Source organism: Sporothrix schenckii, assembly GCF_000961545.1.
Source record: "Sporothrix schenckii 1099-18 chromosome Unknown Cont47, whole genome shotgun sequence".
NCBI classification, from domain to species: domain Eukaryota; kingdom Fungi; phylum Ascomycota; class Sordariomycetes; order Ophiostomatales; family Ophiostomataceae; genus Sporothrix; species Sporothrix schenckii.
The window spans coordinates 3,629,762-3,644,751 of NW_015971148.1; the positions used below are offsets into that span (position 1 = coordinate 3,629,762).

The window sequence follows — 14,990 nt, forward strand, 5'->3', positions numbered from 1 at the left end:
AAATGAAAGATTGGAAGGTACGAGAGGGCAAGGGCGGCCTCGTTCCTTCCCGATTTACACAGTCACACCTGCCCTGACATGGCGGATCACCAACCAGACGAGAGGTTGGCCTGCTGTGCTGGGTCGTTCCTTCCCAATGTAGCACAAAATACGAAACGCACACGCAGGTCACTATGCCTCGATCAAGGAAACAGCGACGAAAGCCAAAAGGTCACGTCATCGAGCCAACACGTCATCATGTATGAATGAATGTCAAATTATAAACAGAAAGCGCCCGGGTATGTACAATGAGATATGAACCGACGAGGTAGAAACAGCGTTGCGACAAGACAAGATGCGCCGACAAGGTCATACTCCAAACATGGTATCGTAAATGTTGTAGAGAGAAGCGACGCAGGACACAAATGGCATAACTATTGAGACAGGAAACGAAACCGGCAACCCGTCGAATTTAAATGTCCTCCCAGGAGTAATCGGCCCAGAGGTCGCCGAGGTTGAGGCCGAGCAGTTCATAGTTGAAGTCTGGGTTGACGACCTGCTGGGCGGCCTGGAGGGCGGTGGGATCGGCGTTGGGGTTGGCGGTGCTCGACATGTTGGCAAAGTTGGTCATCCACCAGGCGGCCGGCGGCGCCGGCATCGCAGCATCGATGACGCCGGGGGTGGCGGAGGCCTGGGTCATTGCGAGGAAGGGCGTCATTTGCTGGTGGGTGTTAGCAAGCTGGTCTCCAGAGAAAGTGAATGGTGGCGGCGGCGACGTTGGGGGCGCTCGACGTACCTTTGCGAGATCCGACACACCATTGGCGCTGTTGGAGTGCGGCGGTGGTGGTGTCGATTGCTGCTGCTGCTGCTGCTGCTGCTGGAGTCATTTGCTGTTGCCGCATGGCCTGTGCTTGCTGGATATGGGGCGGCGGCATTTTCCGCTGCTGCTGTGGTGATGGCAATGATGGCTGTTGCGAGAGTTGTTGTTGTTGCTCGGCTTGGGCAGGCTGCTGCGGCTGCTGCTGCGGTTGAAGAAGAGCCTGCCGCGGGGTCTGGTCCTCCTGCGGATCCTTGGCGTCCTGCTGGCCTTGCTGGTCCTGCTGGCCTTGCTGGCCCTGCTGGCCTTGCACACCGTCTCTATTCGTCGTCTGCGGCTGTTCTTGCCGCGCCAGCAGCTTGTAGTGCAGGTTCACAAAGCGCTCGGCCGACGAGGCCTTGGCGGCTTCGGGCGTCTTGTCACCCAGATGCGCCTCCAGCAAACCGGTGGCGGCACACATGATCGAATAGCCCCAGGGCTCGTTGTTGCCACAGCGCAGGACGCGGTCTTCCTTCATCGCCAGGCACTTTTCGAGCAGCTTCTTGGTGTGCTGCGAGTTGACCATGATCATGTTGGTGGAGCCGCGCGACTGCAGCATGGTGACACTGCACAGGTTGATGGACAGGGTCAGGGCGTCTTCGCGCAAAAAGTTGAGCGTGCGCACGCCCTGTTCGGCGAGCTTGTCGTGCAACAGGACCATGTCGCGCGCCGCATTGTAGTAGATGATTTCCGAGTACTGGTACTTGGAGTTGGTCTTGCGCAGCTTAAGGTAGGGCTGGTGCAGCGGAATGATGTACTGGCGCAGCTGGATATGCAGCAGGGTGTAGGCCAGCAGGGGCGTCAGCTTGGCCGTGCTTCCGTTGCCGTGGCCGCTGCCGTTGCCATTTCCCTTTCCATTGCCGTCGTTCGCCTCATTCTCGCTGGCCGCCGCGATCGCACGCACATCCCACGACGGCAGCGCGTCGATTTCCTGGGTAATGTCGTTGGTGTAGCGGATGACCTGGTCGTAGTCCAAGTCGTCGGGCGGTCCCGTCAGCACGCGGCTCAGCTGCAGACGCAGCGGCAGGCTCTGGCGGCTCAGGTGCTGGTAGGACGAAAAGGTGTACTCGTCGGTGGGGCGCGACTGGGGCAGCTCGGTGGTGTCTTCGTCAAAGTCCTCGTCGGCGAGGTTGCGTGGCGGGTGGACGTCGAAGCGCAAGGCGCTCAGCAGCGTGGGCAGGCCGTGGTCAAAGGCCGCCTGCATGTCAAACTCCTGGATGGTGGCCCAGATGCGGCGGCGCATCTCTTGGTTGTAGACGGACACGGAGTCGTGGATGTGGCTGGGCTCGCGGTGCAGGCCGACGGACACCGCGTCTTGTGTGAGGGCGCCAGACGACTTCCAGAATCGCTTCTTCTTCACGGTGTTGACGCGCTTCGCCAGGTAGAGGAGGCAGGCGATCTGGTAGTGGACGAGCTTGCGGTGCTTCTGGCTCTGGCGCTGGTTCCAGGCGTCGCAGGTGTTGATCCACTTCTCGGCCATGTGGTGCGACTGCGAGACCATGCCGACAAACTTGCCGGTCGGGTTGCCGCGCAGACAGCTCGAGATGGACATCACGGACAGCAGCAGCGCCGTAAAGGCGGGTGTGCGCGCGTGGCCGGGCTCCCAGAACAGAGCGTAGTCGCGCTTGAAACTGGGGATGTGCACGATGCGGTGGACCTGCTCGAACTGGTCCAAATAAATATTGACGAGCACGTCCATTTCCGTGCGCTCCGGCAGCAGGGCTTCGAGCTCGGGGTCGGGCTTCAAGAAGCGCGCCTCGCGGTCTTGCTTGCGCTTCAGGCGGTCCTTGCCGTGGTGGTGGTGGACGTGCAGCGGGCGCAGCCACTCCTCGGCGGTCTCCTTCATGAAGGGGCACAGGCCCGTCAGCTCGCTAAACGCCATGCACGCGTTGTGCGGGCCAAAGTAGCGCGTCTTGAACTCCTTGCCGCGGAAGAAGCGCAGCTCGTCGCCGACCCGCATGGCGGCCGCACCGCCGGAGCCATAAATGGTCTCAACAAAGTTTGTGGGCGGCGAAGGCGCGCCCCGGCCGCCCTCCTTGTCCTGCGGCGAGTCGTCGTCGTGCAACGTAGCACTCCCGTCCGAAGGTGCCAGGAGCAGCTTGTTGTTGCCGTTGTTGGCGGCGCCGGCGGCAGATGCGAGCAGCTGCTTCAGCTGGGCAACCTCGAGCTCAAGGCGGCGCATGCGCTCGCCATCTACGAGCGACGACGGGCCGGAGCCTGAGCGGTGCGAGTCACGGCGGTAGGGAGGGACAATACCGGTGTCCGACATGTAGCTGCCGCCGACTCCGCCGCCTCCTATGCTGTTAATGCCACCGCTGCCGCCATGCCCGCCGGGGCCGCCTCCCAAACCGCCGGCCAACGCAGAGATGCGTGATTCAAAGTTGGCGAGGGCGCCTTGCGACAGGCCGTTCTTGGCGGGTGGTGCAAGGCCGGGGCGGGTCTCGTAGGTGCATCGCTCGGGCGTACCGGACTTGATGCAGCGTTCGCAGGGGAAGCCGCGGTCGCAGGAGAGCTTGCGGCGTCGACATTCGAGGCACGACAGACGCACCCGCTGGCGCTTTCGCGGTGGGTTGTCACCCCGTTCGTCGCCGGGATGGCTCTCGCTGCGGTCGCGATCGTGGTCGTCGGCATGCGAGCGGTCGCTGTCCGGCGACGAGCCGCGGCTGCTCGGCGGCTCGGAGCCCCGTCTCTTCCCGCCAGCAGCTTGTGGCATGTCTGTAAACGACGAGGCGACGTGGGTGGCTGCGGTGAAGGAGGTGGTAAGAAGCGGCCGGCGGGCGTGCTAAAGGAAATAGTTGAGGCGTGATGTAGCCCGACTCGCCGTCCAAGGGCTGCAGCGGTTTGCTGGCTGAGGTCGCACAGCGTGGATTGTGTAGCCCCCCGGACTGTCTACCTGTTCGACCTGCGCGTGCTCTCGTGTATCTGCTATTGCCGCAGAAGCACCCCCGCTAAGCGTTGCACTGTCTGTGTGCCAGGTGAGGGTGCTAGAGGAGCGGTTATCGTTGTGTGAATCTGCGTAGATTGGGGGTTCAATTCAATGGACCATGTTGAGATGACGAGATTGACGCTGAGGTCAAAGGCGGCGTGGTAGATATGATGATGCAATGAAGGGGGGGACACAAAATGAGAAAACCAGAATTGTCGAGGAGAAACCAAAAAAATCGAGGTTCGCCGCAAATTGACAGAAAACAAAAAGAAAAAATATCATGAACCGGCAATTGTGGCAACGGAAATGACCACACAAAAACCCTGTTCTGCATCGGCCAGACATGTAGTGTCAATGGGGCAGGTGCAACGAGCGGCGCACGAGCGGCGCCTTCCCCTACGGGGCACTCCGTGCGCTGTTGGGCAAGCCTAGCGCCTAGCCAGCCACAAGGATATGCGCGCACACCAGCAACTTCCTACTCCGTTCCCGGCAGGTGTTCTTCAAAAAGGCTTACGTAAAAATGCCTACCATTACCGGCCCCCTTCGGAATAAGCTCGTAACGCCGATCATGACCCACAAAAGCTCCACCCAATACAACGCTCGTGAGTTTTTCAGGGCCTATTTGTTAGGCTGGCGCTTGTCTTTCAGGGCATTTAGTGTGTCCAGGGCTTCAAGCTGTGATGTCAAAGTGGTGTACGTGGGATGAGTCGAAGTGAAGTTTTTTTATTTTGTTTTGCTTTCGAGAAACGAGAAAAAGTAAGCAAGAAACGCCAAGGCTTCAACTTGCAGAGAACTACAGCCAACGGGACCCAGTGAAACGCGCAGCACCGTAAATATGCTTCGTAAGATATGTAATCCCTTCAATTGGGCACAAGCGGCCTGGCAGTCCATGACGGGCGAAAAGAATGAATAGTATGTCTCGCTTCGTTGGCTCTATTTTGGGGGGTTGGAGTCTATTCATAATAAGACACGAATACGCCGGTAGCAAATTGGCTTGATGGGATTAGCCTTTTATATGACATATACATATATATGACTCGTCGTGTACCGTCTACATTAAACATCCAAAAGCCAGCGTACATCTCAGAGAGTGGCTGGATACAAACATCGAATACGAAACATCAGAGGTCGGTATTTGCTAGAAGCTTATTATAAAATATCAATGATGGTTAACGAATGCTATACATTCTTAAAAACAAGTACCTCGGCATAAGCTGTTTGGACCTCCGTTCCAGCCCGGCGACAAAGCCTCGTTTCTGGGTTGCTGTCAGTGACAACGATCATAGAGCGATGACGACACTCGATAGTGACGCGGAAGTCGTCTTTGATAGGAGGTCCAGTCGCAGTCAACATCAAGGGATGAAAGCCACGACTATGGCGGAGTTATCGTGACACCTTGTTGCCATTACCATGTTCCTTCCCCGTGGACTCGTGAGACGGCGTAACTCCGTCCCGACGTTGAGCCGATCTTGCATACGAACTTTCCTTGTTGGGATAACAATTTCCGTTTCTGCCTGGTTGGCGTCGTCAACAGCACAAGGAAGGAGGGAAGGGGATCAAGCGGCTGATTGACGAAGGAAGGAGAAGAGTGCAACACCGATGGCCATTGGCTCCTGCCCGCCTATTTCACCCATCGACTGAACACGGAAGGAGGCCGTGAGGAGACGTTATCAGATTATCAAGATCAACGGAAACTTCGTTCGGAGGTAAGAATGACAGTTGCCATTGGTGTCAAGTAGAATGACTCCAAACTCAACTGCATTTGCCAGAGGCTCGGACTTCCGAGCTGGCACCAAACGAAAGGAATTATGGGTCCCGCTTTTATGTTCCTTGACAGAGTCTCCACGTACGATTATCAGATCCTGGTTATCAGATGGGAAGGCAACCAACTCCACGTGGTTCTTGGCGCTGGGGAGCGATTTTGGTTAATGGGGCACGAGGCATGTTTCCCAATCTTCTGTGGTCGCTGTTTCAATTGGTTTTGGCACGGAATACGGTCTGACGGTGTACCGCCATGCGACAGAAAAGCGGCTATACGTCGTACCCAGGTGAGACGCACCTTCCGTTGAGCACAATGTGTCTGGTTCGGGTCAAGCAGAAAAAGTGGAGACAGAATGACGCTCACCGCTTTTTACCCAAAGAGGCAATGGCACTTTGAAGGCACTCCTGGCACAAGCCCCGCGCCCCACTTTAATACTGTTTTCTGCCACTTCCGTCAAGACGCGTCAACTCGCCATGGAGCCGCGCCCAGCCGCATCCGTCAGCGCGGTGAGCACCTGCCGCGTAAACGCAGGGCATCACCGTCTGTTTGACAGCCACTGCCCACACACACCGCCATGGCTCCGATCTCCGTTCCGATCACGTCCAGGCTGCCGTCATCCCTGCGCATTGCCGCGGACAACGCTACTGTGACGCGTGTGCTGGGCCGCCTTTCGCGGCCGGCGCTGCTGTCGCTGGCACTGGACTGGCTCGACGAAGGCAACCAAAGCTTGACGGCACCCTATTTGCGAAACCGGAATCCCAATGGAGACGATGGCGACGACGACGACGACGACGGCGACATTGATGATGATGGGGACTTTTACCCGCCGGCAGCCTCGCTCGAGGCACTCCGAGACCACTACACCGACCTACAGGCGCGCAGGGGCTCGAAACGCGAGGTGCTCGACCGCATCTTGGAGGGCGACTGGCGGCATGGCCTCAGTTTATACCAGCTGGCCATGGCTGACCTGCAGCACCTCTACGACCACCCGACGAGCCAAAAGTGGACGGCCTTTCAGGTGGTGCCGTTGACGGCCAAGGCCGAGGCCGGCGGGGCCGGCACCGGCAACACGAACAACACCGACACCACCAACAGCGAGGCATCCGCCGTCGTCGACAAGGCCTCGCTCGTCGTGCCGCGCTTCCACCCGTCGTCCTTCCTGCGGAACCTGCAGGCCCAGATCTTGCCCGACATCAAGGTGCACTACAACTTTGACCGGCACAGGCACCTGCCACTGTTGCTGCTCCGCATTTTCATTCTCGACTCGCCCTACAACACGTCGCTGGCCGCAGCAGGGCCATCGACCGGCCATGGCGAGAGCCGCCCCGCCACTGTCGAGGCCTCCCGCACCGTCTATGTGGCCTTTCCCGACGCGTCGCCGTTTGTCTACCTCTCCAGCGCCCAGTCGTCGGCGGGCGAGCGCGCGCCGGGTGCCCCGGCCGTCGGGGTCAGCGGCAGCGCCGCGTCCCTGCGCAGCCTCGTTGTCGAGGCCATCCCCAAAGCGTTGTCCCAGCCGCGCGAGCGCTACGCGCTGAAGCCCACCAACCTGGCCACACGCAACCTGGCCGAGCTGCTGCAGCGCCGCGGCGCCGGGCGCACCAACACGGCCGGCGGCGGCTGGGGCATCTATGCAGACGAGAAAACGACGATTGAGTCGCCCCTGAGCACGGCGCTGCCAGAATCGGTCGCATCGCGGCTGGAGGGGACGCGAGGCCGTGGCAAGAGCGCCAGCAGCAGCAGAAGCACAGCCACCGTGGTGGGTCGCACCAAGCGACCGCTCTCCCCCGGAACGCAGCGCAGTCGGCAGGAGGCGAAGCGACGGAAGCTCGTTGCGGCGGCCCGGTTTGGCCTGTCGGCAAAGATGGGCGACGGCTGCGGCGTCGAACGTGTCGATATCGTCATGCAAGACCCGTTTCCAGGCGGACGACGTTTCGACCGGAAAGAGCGAGGCGAGACAGGCGGCGAGCCAGTAGTGGATGTGGATGCAGATGCCCCACCACCACCACCGCCAATGGCAGACCGGCGTCGATCCAAGGGCGGTAGACGCAGTCAGATTGATGCGGTCTTGGCTCGAGACGAGGAGGAGGCCGAAGAAAACGAGGCGAAAGAGCGAGACGAAGCAAGACGAGCGGCTGGCGAGGACCAGGATCAGGATCAGGATGAAGAGGGGGATAATGAAGGAGACTCGAGTGAGTCAACGTGGCGACCACGCGTGGCGTTCACCTTCCATGGACCACATGTCTTTGCTGGTATCAGGCAGTTGGTGGAAGCGGGAGTCATTGATGGTGAGAAAATGCCGGGCTGGATGACGGGCGAGGAGGGCGTCACGGTGGGTGCGGTGCGGCACGGTCGCATACGTGGGCACAAGGGCTCGGGAATGCCCTGAAGTTGTGTTGTACGGCTTGGCGGCTGCATTTTATGGCGTTCTGGTTGTTCTGGTAGTTCTGGTTCATGGTCGTAGAAGATACGCACACGGCGTTTGGATAAGCGTGAACTGTTATAATGCCAACTTGCTTCTTTTCCAAAATGATATGCTGGTCTATATTTCCATGTCTCCTCTATATTCTAGACCTCGAAAATCTATGCGGTACCAAACACCTTGACTGTGTTAGCCCACGCCGCCTCGCATACCTCCTCGACGGGCACGCCCTTGATTGCGGCCACGATCGTGGCGATGCGCTCAATGGTGCAAGGCTCGTTGCGGCCCTTGACCATGGCGCCCTCTACCCACTTTTCCTTCTTCACTACTTTGAACCGCTCAGGCACGACCGGCTCCTTCTTCTTGCTGTTGTTATTCGCACCGTTGTTGTTCTGCTTCTTCTGCCGAGGCGGACGGGGCGGCCGGCCATTGCCGGCAGCCACCCCGTTGGGCGTGGCATTACCGTCGGCTGTCGCAGTTGCAGCTGCTTCCTGGGCCGCCTGCTCGGCCACCTGCCGTGCAGCATCCTCAGCCGCCTTTTCGGCAGCCTTCCGCGCCTCCTCGGCCTCCTCAGCCTTGGTTCGCGCCGCCTCCGCAACCTTGACCAGGTACTTCCAGCCCTCGTGGGTCGGCCGCACCTCGCACCAAGGCCCGTCCGTCTCGAGCATCAGCCGGTCCAAACGGATGGCGCGCACCACGTCGCAGTTCTCCATCGTCTTGAGACTGCACCCGTTGACGCCCAGGTACAGCCCAAGGTCCATCATCTCCTGGGCCTCGGCCATCGTGCCCGTGAAGCTGTGGACGACGCCGCCACGCGGCAGCTTCTCGAGCGTTGGGCCGAACTGGTCCTTTAGCAGACGCAAGAAGTCGGCATGTGCAGCGCGCGAGTGCAAAAAGAGCGGCAGCTGGTGACCGGCCGCGGCGAGATCGGCCACGAGGGCCAGCTGCGCGGCAAAGGCATGCCGCTGCGTGCTGGCCGAGCAAAAGTGGAGCCGGTCGTAGTCGAGGCCCATCTCGCCGAGCGCCACCAACGCATTCGTGGGTTCGGCCGTCAGGACAAGCTTGCGCAGCTCCTCGATGAGCTGTGCCGACTTGGCCAGGTCGATGTCGCTGTCCTCAGCATGTGGTTTTGTGGGGTCGGGACCGCACGCGGGCGTGTGCTCCTCGGCGTCGTCATCGAGGTCGACCTCATGGTGCCGTGTATGTCTCCGCTCAAAGATGGCGCTGCTGCAGGGATGGATGCCTGCCGTTGCAAAAACAGTGTTGGCTGGAATTGTTAGCAGGTAGCTACAAGACACATGGTGACGTCCATGGCGTCAAGGGACGCGCAAGACATACGAAAATCCCCGGCCAGCTTCAAGGCGTCACGGGAGCTCTTGAAGCTGGAACCGGTGACAATGAGTCGTGAGCAGCCGACATCACGAGCACGCTGAACAATGCCAGCAAGGTCATCGGGATGCTGCTGCTTGCCGCGGTAACGTCCGCGGAAGATGGGGTCTGCAAGGTTAATGCCAATCTACCCATGTTGTCAGCACCCATTCACGCTGACACTGCCACGACAACACAATACACTAGCCGATATAAATTCTGTGCATGTCTGCCACGTACGTCAATATATCGGGGACTGTAGTCCGGGCGAGGTGGAACGCCGTTGGCCAAAGCTGCTGGCGGGGCTGGCACTGTGGCCAAATCCGCTGCATTGGACATGGCTCGGGCGGCTGTTGCTGGGACAAGGTCCACGACTGGTACGGGTGTTTTGTGTTTTGGTGTTCGCGGTGTGTGTATTGCTAAGCTGAAGCGAGCGGGGCGCGTCCAAGTGGGAACCAATCTCGTTGTCAAACCCTTGGGTAGGGATGTCATCTGGTGTGTGTTGGACTATAAAAAATGGCAATGTTTGTCCGTCTTCGCCGGACGCGTGAATGTTGACCTTGCAGACCAAGAGAATTCCCCAGCAAAAAGGCAGTGCCAAAGAGGTGACTCGCAGGTCAATAAATACGTCGCTTTTCACCACTGTAATGAGTTCAAGCCATCCCCCGTGAGTCACGGTTGCGATGGTGATCCTGGCGCCGAGATGAGGCCAGAAAGTCTGTGAATGAGATTGAGGCCGTCCGGCGGGCCGAGTCACAGGCGATTGGTACCAAAACGGGCAAGCGGCTAGTTGCTGCCTGGCGGCCTTGCGTTCCAGGATGCAATTGCCCTGGAGGTAAGCGGTGCAGTGTGGGCGCGTTGTCTCGGAAGACGGGCGGATTGCTTGCGACTGGATTGCAAAGCATAAAGTGTGTGCAGAGCGTTGATTATGGAGCAAGAGGGGCATTTGGAGGCTCCGCGGTGAACGCGTTGTTGTCGCGTCGCTGTGGAGGGAGGGGCGGGCCAGTGAGGGCAGGTACGACGGGGAGATGCCAGGGGTCGCACAGGCCTTGTTGTGGTCTGGAAAGGGCGACTGGTCAGCTTACTTAATCCTGCCTGCCCTCAACTTTTGCTGGGTCTTTGTTTTCCTCGCGCCACCATTGCCCCGCTTTTTTTCATCGACGCGTTAAGTCATCTGTCACCGCGTAGCGCATTTAAAGTGGCCGTCGCGGTACACGACTTTTTTTCTGCGTCTGCCCTCTGCTCGTCCTTCTCTCCTCCTCTCGTTTCCTCTCCAGGCCCAACCATCACCACATCCCATCTCCTTTGACGCGTCTCTCTTGCATCATCTCATTGCTAATTGACTCCGGCAGCTGCCGTCTGCATCCACACGCTCCCCTGCCTCTCTATCAGAGGCAGCTCGAACGACGTCGTCGTCGTCTTCTCCGCATCGTCCTTTCTCCATTCCTCCCCTGTAAAGGGCTTCTTACAGACACACAACACGCGATGTTTGTTCGCAAGCGTGGTGAGTACTCCCCATGTCTGTCCCCATCCACCGTATCCGTGGCCAGCGCGCTGACGACATGCCTTTCTCCCGTCCAGATGGACGCCAGGAGCGTGTCCAGTTCGACAAGATCACAGCCCGCGTCTCGAGGCTGTGTTACGGCCTGGACATGGACCACGTCGACCCCGTGGCCATCACCCAGAAGGTCATCTCGGGCGTCTACGGCGGTGTCACCACCGTGCAGCTGGACGATCTGGCTGCCGAGACGGCCGCCTACATGACCGTCACCCATCCCGACTATGCCGTGCTGGCCGCGCGCATTGCCGTGTCCAACCTCCACAAGCAGACCAAGAAACAGTGGTCGACCGTCATCAGCGACCTGTATCACTACGTCAACCCCCGCAACCACAAGGCCTCGCCCATGATCGACCAGGAAACCTACGAGTGCGTCATGCGCCACAAGGAGGACTTTGACTCGGCCATTGTCTACGACCGTGACTTCAACTACCAGTACTTTGGCTTCAAGACCCTCGAGCGCTCGTATCTGCTCAAGCTCGACGGCAAGATTGTCGAGCGCCCGCAGCACATGATCATGCGTGTGGCTGTCGGCATCTGGGGCGACAACATTGAGCGTGTCATTGAGACGTACAACTACATGTCCAACAAGTTCTTCACGCATGCCTCGCCGACGCTCTTCAACGCCGGCACCCCGCAGGCCCAGCTGTCCTCGTGCTTCCTCGTCGACATCAAGGACGACAGCATTGAGGGCATCTACGACACGCTCAAGACGTGCGCCATGATCTCCAAGACGGCCGGTGGTATTGGCCTGAACGTCCACCGCATCCGCGCCACGGGCTCCTACATTGCCGGCACCAACGGCACGTCCAACGGCATCATTCCCATGCTGCGTGTGTTCAACAACACCGCCCGCTATGTCGACCAGGGCGGCAACAAGCGCCCCGGTGCCTTCTGCATCTACCTCGAGCCGTGGCACGGCGACGTGTTCGAGTTCCTCGACCTGCGCAAGAACCACGGCAAGGAGGAGGTGCGCGCCCGCGACCTGTTCCTGGCCCTGTGGATTCCGGACTTGTTCATGAAGCGTGTCGAGAAGAACGGCGAGTGGACCCTCATGTGCCCCAACGAGTGCCCCGGCCTGGCGGACTGCTACGGCGAGGAGTTTGAGGCCCTGTACGAGAAGTACGAGAAGGAGGGCCGTGGCCTCAAGACCGTCAAGGCCCAGAAGCTGTGGTACGCCATTCTCGAGGCCCAGACGGAGACCGGCAACCCCTTCATGCTGTACAAGGACCACTGCAACCGCAAGAGCAACCAGAAGAACCTGGGCACCATCCGCAGCTCCAACCTGTGCACGGAGATTGTTGAGTACTCTGCGCCCGATGAGGTCGCTGTGTGCAATCTGGCGTCGCTGGCCCTGCCATCGTTTGTCGACTACACCAACGAGGTCTACGACTTCAAGAAGCTGCACGAGGTGACGCAGGTCGTTGTGCGCAACCTGAACCGCATCATCGACGTCAACTTCTACCCCGTGCCCGAGGCCCGGAACAGCAACATGCGCCACCGTCCCATTGGTGTCGGTGTTCAGGGTCTGGCAGACGCCTTTTTGGCGCTGCGCATGCCCTTCGAGTCGCCCGAGGCGCGTGAGCTCAACAAGCAGATCTTCGAGACGATCTACCACGCTGCGCTGACGGCGTCGTCGGACTTGGCGGAGATCGAGGGCCCCTACGCGTCGTACGAGGGTAGCCCCGTGTCGCAGGGCATCCTTCAGTTCGACATGTGGGACGTCACGCCGTCGGGCCTGTGGGACTGGGACGCGTTGCGTCTGAAGATCAAGGAGCACGGTATCCGCAACAGTCTGCTGATGGCGCCCATGCCGACGGCGTCGACGTCGCAGATTCTGGGCAACAACGAGTGCTTCGAGCCCTACACGTCCAACATCTACCAGCGCCGTGTCCTGGCTGGCGAGTTCCAGGTCGTGAACCCGTGGCTGCTCAAGGACCTGGTCGACATGGGTCTGTGGTCGGACAACATGAAGAACCGCATCATTGCCGAGGGTGGTTCGATCCAAAACATTCCCAACATCCCCGCCGAGACCAAGGCGCTGTACAAGACGGTGTGGGAGATCTCGCAGCGCACGATTGTGCAGATGGCGGCCGACCGCGGCGCGTTCATTGACCAGTCGCAGTCACTCAACATCCACATGCGCGAGCCGACGATGGGCAAGATCACCAGCATGCACTTTACGGGCTGGAAGCTGGGTCTCAAGACGGGCATGTACTACCTGCGCACGCAGGCGGCTGCCCAGCCGATCCAGTTCACTGTGGATCAGGAGGCGTTGCGCGTTGCTGATACCAATACGAACCGCCCGGCTCTGGCGCCCAAGAAGCGCGCGCCGCCCAGCGGCACGTACCCCACGTCGTTGTCGAGCGGCATGCCCCAGCCCTCGTACAGCAACGGCCGCACCAACGGTGTCAGCACTAAGAACGGTGCGCCGGCGACCGGTATTGATAACGGCATCCCGACGCCGAGCACGACGCCACCGCCGCCTGTCGCTCCGGTTTCGGCTCCTCGTGTGGCTGCGTCGCCGACCAAGCCGATCCCCTTCAAGGCCGACGTTGAGGAGGGCGAGTCCCCCAAGGCACTGCCAACGGAGCCGGCCGGCAAGCCCAAGATTGAGGAGCTGGCGGACCCGGCGCTGAGCGGCAAGAAGCCGCAGAGCGAGGACGGTGACGAGGACACCCAGGACCGCGAGCACGACATTTACGCCGACGCAGTTCTTGCTTGTAAGTTTCCAGTTCACGCTCATGTAATGAAGCCTTGACTGCCGTGGCCTGTTTACTAACCACCTTGTAGGCAGCATTGAGAACCCCGAGGCCTGCGTCATGTGCAGCGGTTAGACGGAGAGCTCTACTATGATCTGTAATCTCTGTTCTGTGTGTGCTGATGCACTCATTCGAGGCATGTATTTGTACCATCGAACACCGCATCTGCTGTTATTTGGTTTGCCGTTTTTGCCGTTTTTCGGGTTTGTTTTTCGGTGATGTGCCTCTTTACGTGCTTTCTGTGACAATGATTTGTATATTTTGGGGTGCTTTTCCCGTATCTGCCTTTTTGCACCATGTTTCCATTTCTCTTATGTTTGTTTTTGTTTTGTTTCACGGGTACACACTATTTGTTATGAAGGAATTGCTTTCTATCACTATGCTCCCCTCGGCCTTGCGAGAGGTTTGTTTACGGGGAGAGCAATAATTGGCCATCTTTCCGTCTGGGACTGCACAGACGAGAAGAAAGGAAGGCAGAAGAGAAGACAGAATAAAAAGAAAGATGCGCTATGAGTTCACTGCTGTCTTTTTTGTTCTTTTTGGCATATTGTACTGCAGCCTGTTTTTCATAGCATAATTGCCAAGCCCTATTTGCCCCTTACTTTAACAAATTTGCTGTGACTTGACATTCATTTCGTTGTCGGCGATGTCAGTTTGGTAGGTTATTTCCTTCCTTTTTTCACGATGTCTCGATGTGGTATGGCAATAAAACATGACTCGAACATGTCTTGTTTGGTCTAATAACAAAATATTGGACGCCGTATCAAGCAACGTATCGGCAAACATGCTTTGCAATTCATATTGTGTCGTTTCGCGGTTGCCGTTTCTCATGGAACTGCAATCACCGCAAAATTGACGGCCGTTGTACAGACCAACACAAAGTATGTACGCAGGTAGTCTGTATTTTGGGAACGAGATGAGAGTCCTGCGCTCGTGCATAAAGGCCACGACGGGAGAATCTGTGTCTCCCAATTCCGCGCCAGAAAACTGAGGAAACGACGCGTCTGGGGATCGAGGGAGAAGGGAGAGACCGCTTTCTCGCCCAAAAGCAAAGCAAGATTAAGAAACGGACTCGCATCATTACCTCATTGCCTCGACTGGCATTCTGAGAAAAGAATATCACGAGGGAATGGGAAAAGTGGGAAGTGGGTATAAACACAAGACATGCCAAAGGTGGTCTTACAATCGCGAAAGACTTGGCTCCTTTGTTCTCGACTCTTTGTGGCCACTTTGTTCTCGTGTGTTGTGGATTGCATTCCGATGTCAGGGTTGGCCAAATCGTCAACGCAAACGTAAATTATATGGGGACAATCTCATTCATCTCATGCTTATTACGAAGTAGATTTGTGCCGGCGCCGTC

General features: G+C 58.5%; 5 protein-coding genes across 5 annotated transcripts; 2 read left to right on the forward strand and 3 right to left on the reverse strand.

The window, feature by feature from the left end:
* Positions 1 to 451: 451 nt before the first annotated feature.
* SPSK_04751 (uncharacterized protein) lies at positions 452 to 679 on the reverse strand (the record flags this gene model as incomplete). The annotated part of the gene is made up of 1 exon (XM_016731545.1): positions 452 to 679. One exon carries the CDS (start codon positions 677 to 679, stop codon positions 452 to 454), a length of 228 nt encoding a protein of 75 aa, XP_016585698.1.
* Positions 680 to 710: 31 nt separating this feature from the next.
* Positions 711 to 3,548, reverse strand: SPSK_03961 (uncharacterized protein; the record flags this gene model as incomplete). The annotated part of the gene is made up of 1 exon (XM_016730776.1): positions 711 to 3,548. The coding sequence occupies one exon, from the start codon at positions 3,546 to 3,548 to the stop codon at positions 711 to 713; it is 2,838 nt and encodes a 945-aa protein (XP_016585699.1).
* A 2,549-nt stretch (positions 3,549 to 6,097) lies between these two features.
* On the forward strand, positions 6,098 to 7,909 carry SPSK_04145 (central kinetochore subunit Mis15/CHL4; the record flags this gene model as incomplete). The annotated part of the gene is made up of 1 exon (XM_016730956.1): positions 6,098 to 7,909. The coding sequence occupies one exon, from the start codon at positions 6,098 to 6,100 to the stop codon at positions 7,907 to 7,909; it is 1,812 nt and encodes a 603-aa protein (XP_016585700.1).
* A 194-nt stretch (positions 7,910 to 8,103) lies between these two features.
* On the reverse strand, positions 8,104 to 9,802 carry SPSK_04181 (TatD DNase family protein; the record flags this gene model as incomplete). The annotated part of the gene is made up of 3 exons (XM_016730992.1): positions 8,104 to 9,209; positions 9,281 to 9,458; positions 9,551 to 9,802. The coding sequence occupies 3 exons, from the start codon at positions 9,800 to 9,802 to the stop codon at positions 8,104 to 8,106; spliced, it is 1,536 nt and encodes a 511-aa protein (XP_016585701.1).
* A 1,025-nt stretch (positions 9,803 to 10,827) lies between these two features.
* On the forward strand, positions 10,828 to 13,705 carry SPSK_03956 (ribonucleoside-diphosphate reductase subunit M1; the record flags this gene model as incomplete). The annotated part of the gene is made up of 2 exons (XM_016730771.1): positions 10,828 to 13,591; positions 13,662 to 13,705. 2 exons carry the CDS (start codon positions 10,828 to 10,830, stop codon positions 13,703 to 13,705), a joined length of 2,808 nt encoding a protein of 935 aa, XP_016585702.1.
* Positions 13,706 to 14,990: the final 1,285 nt, after the last annotated feature.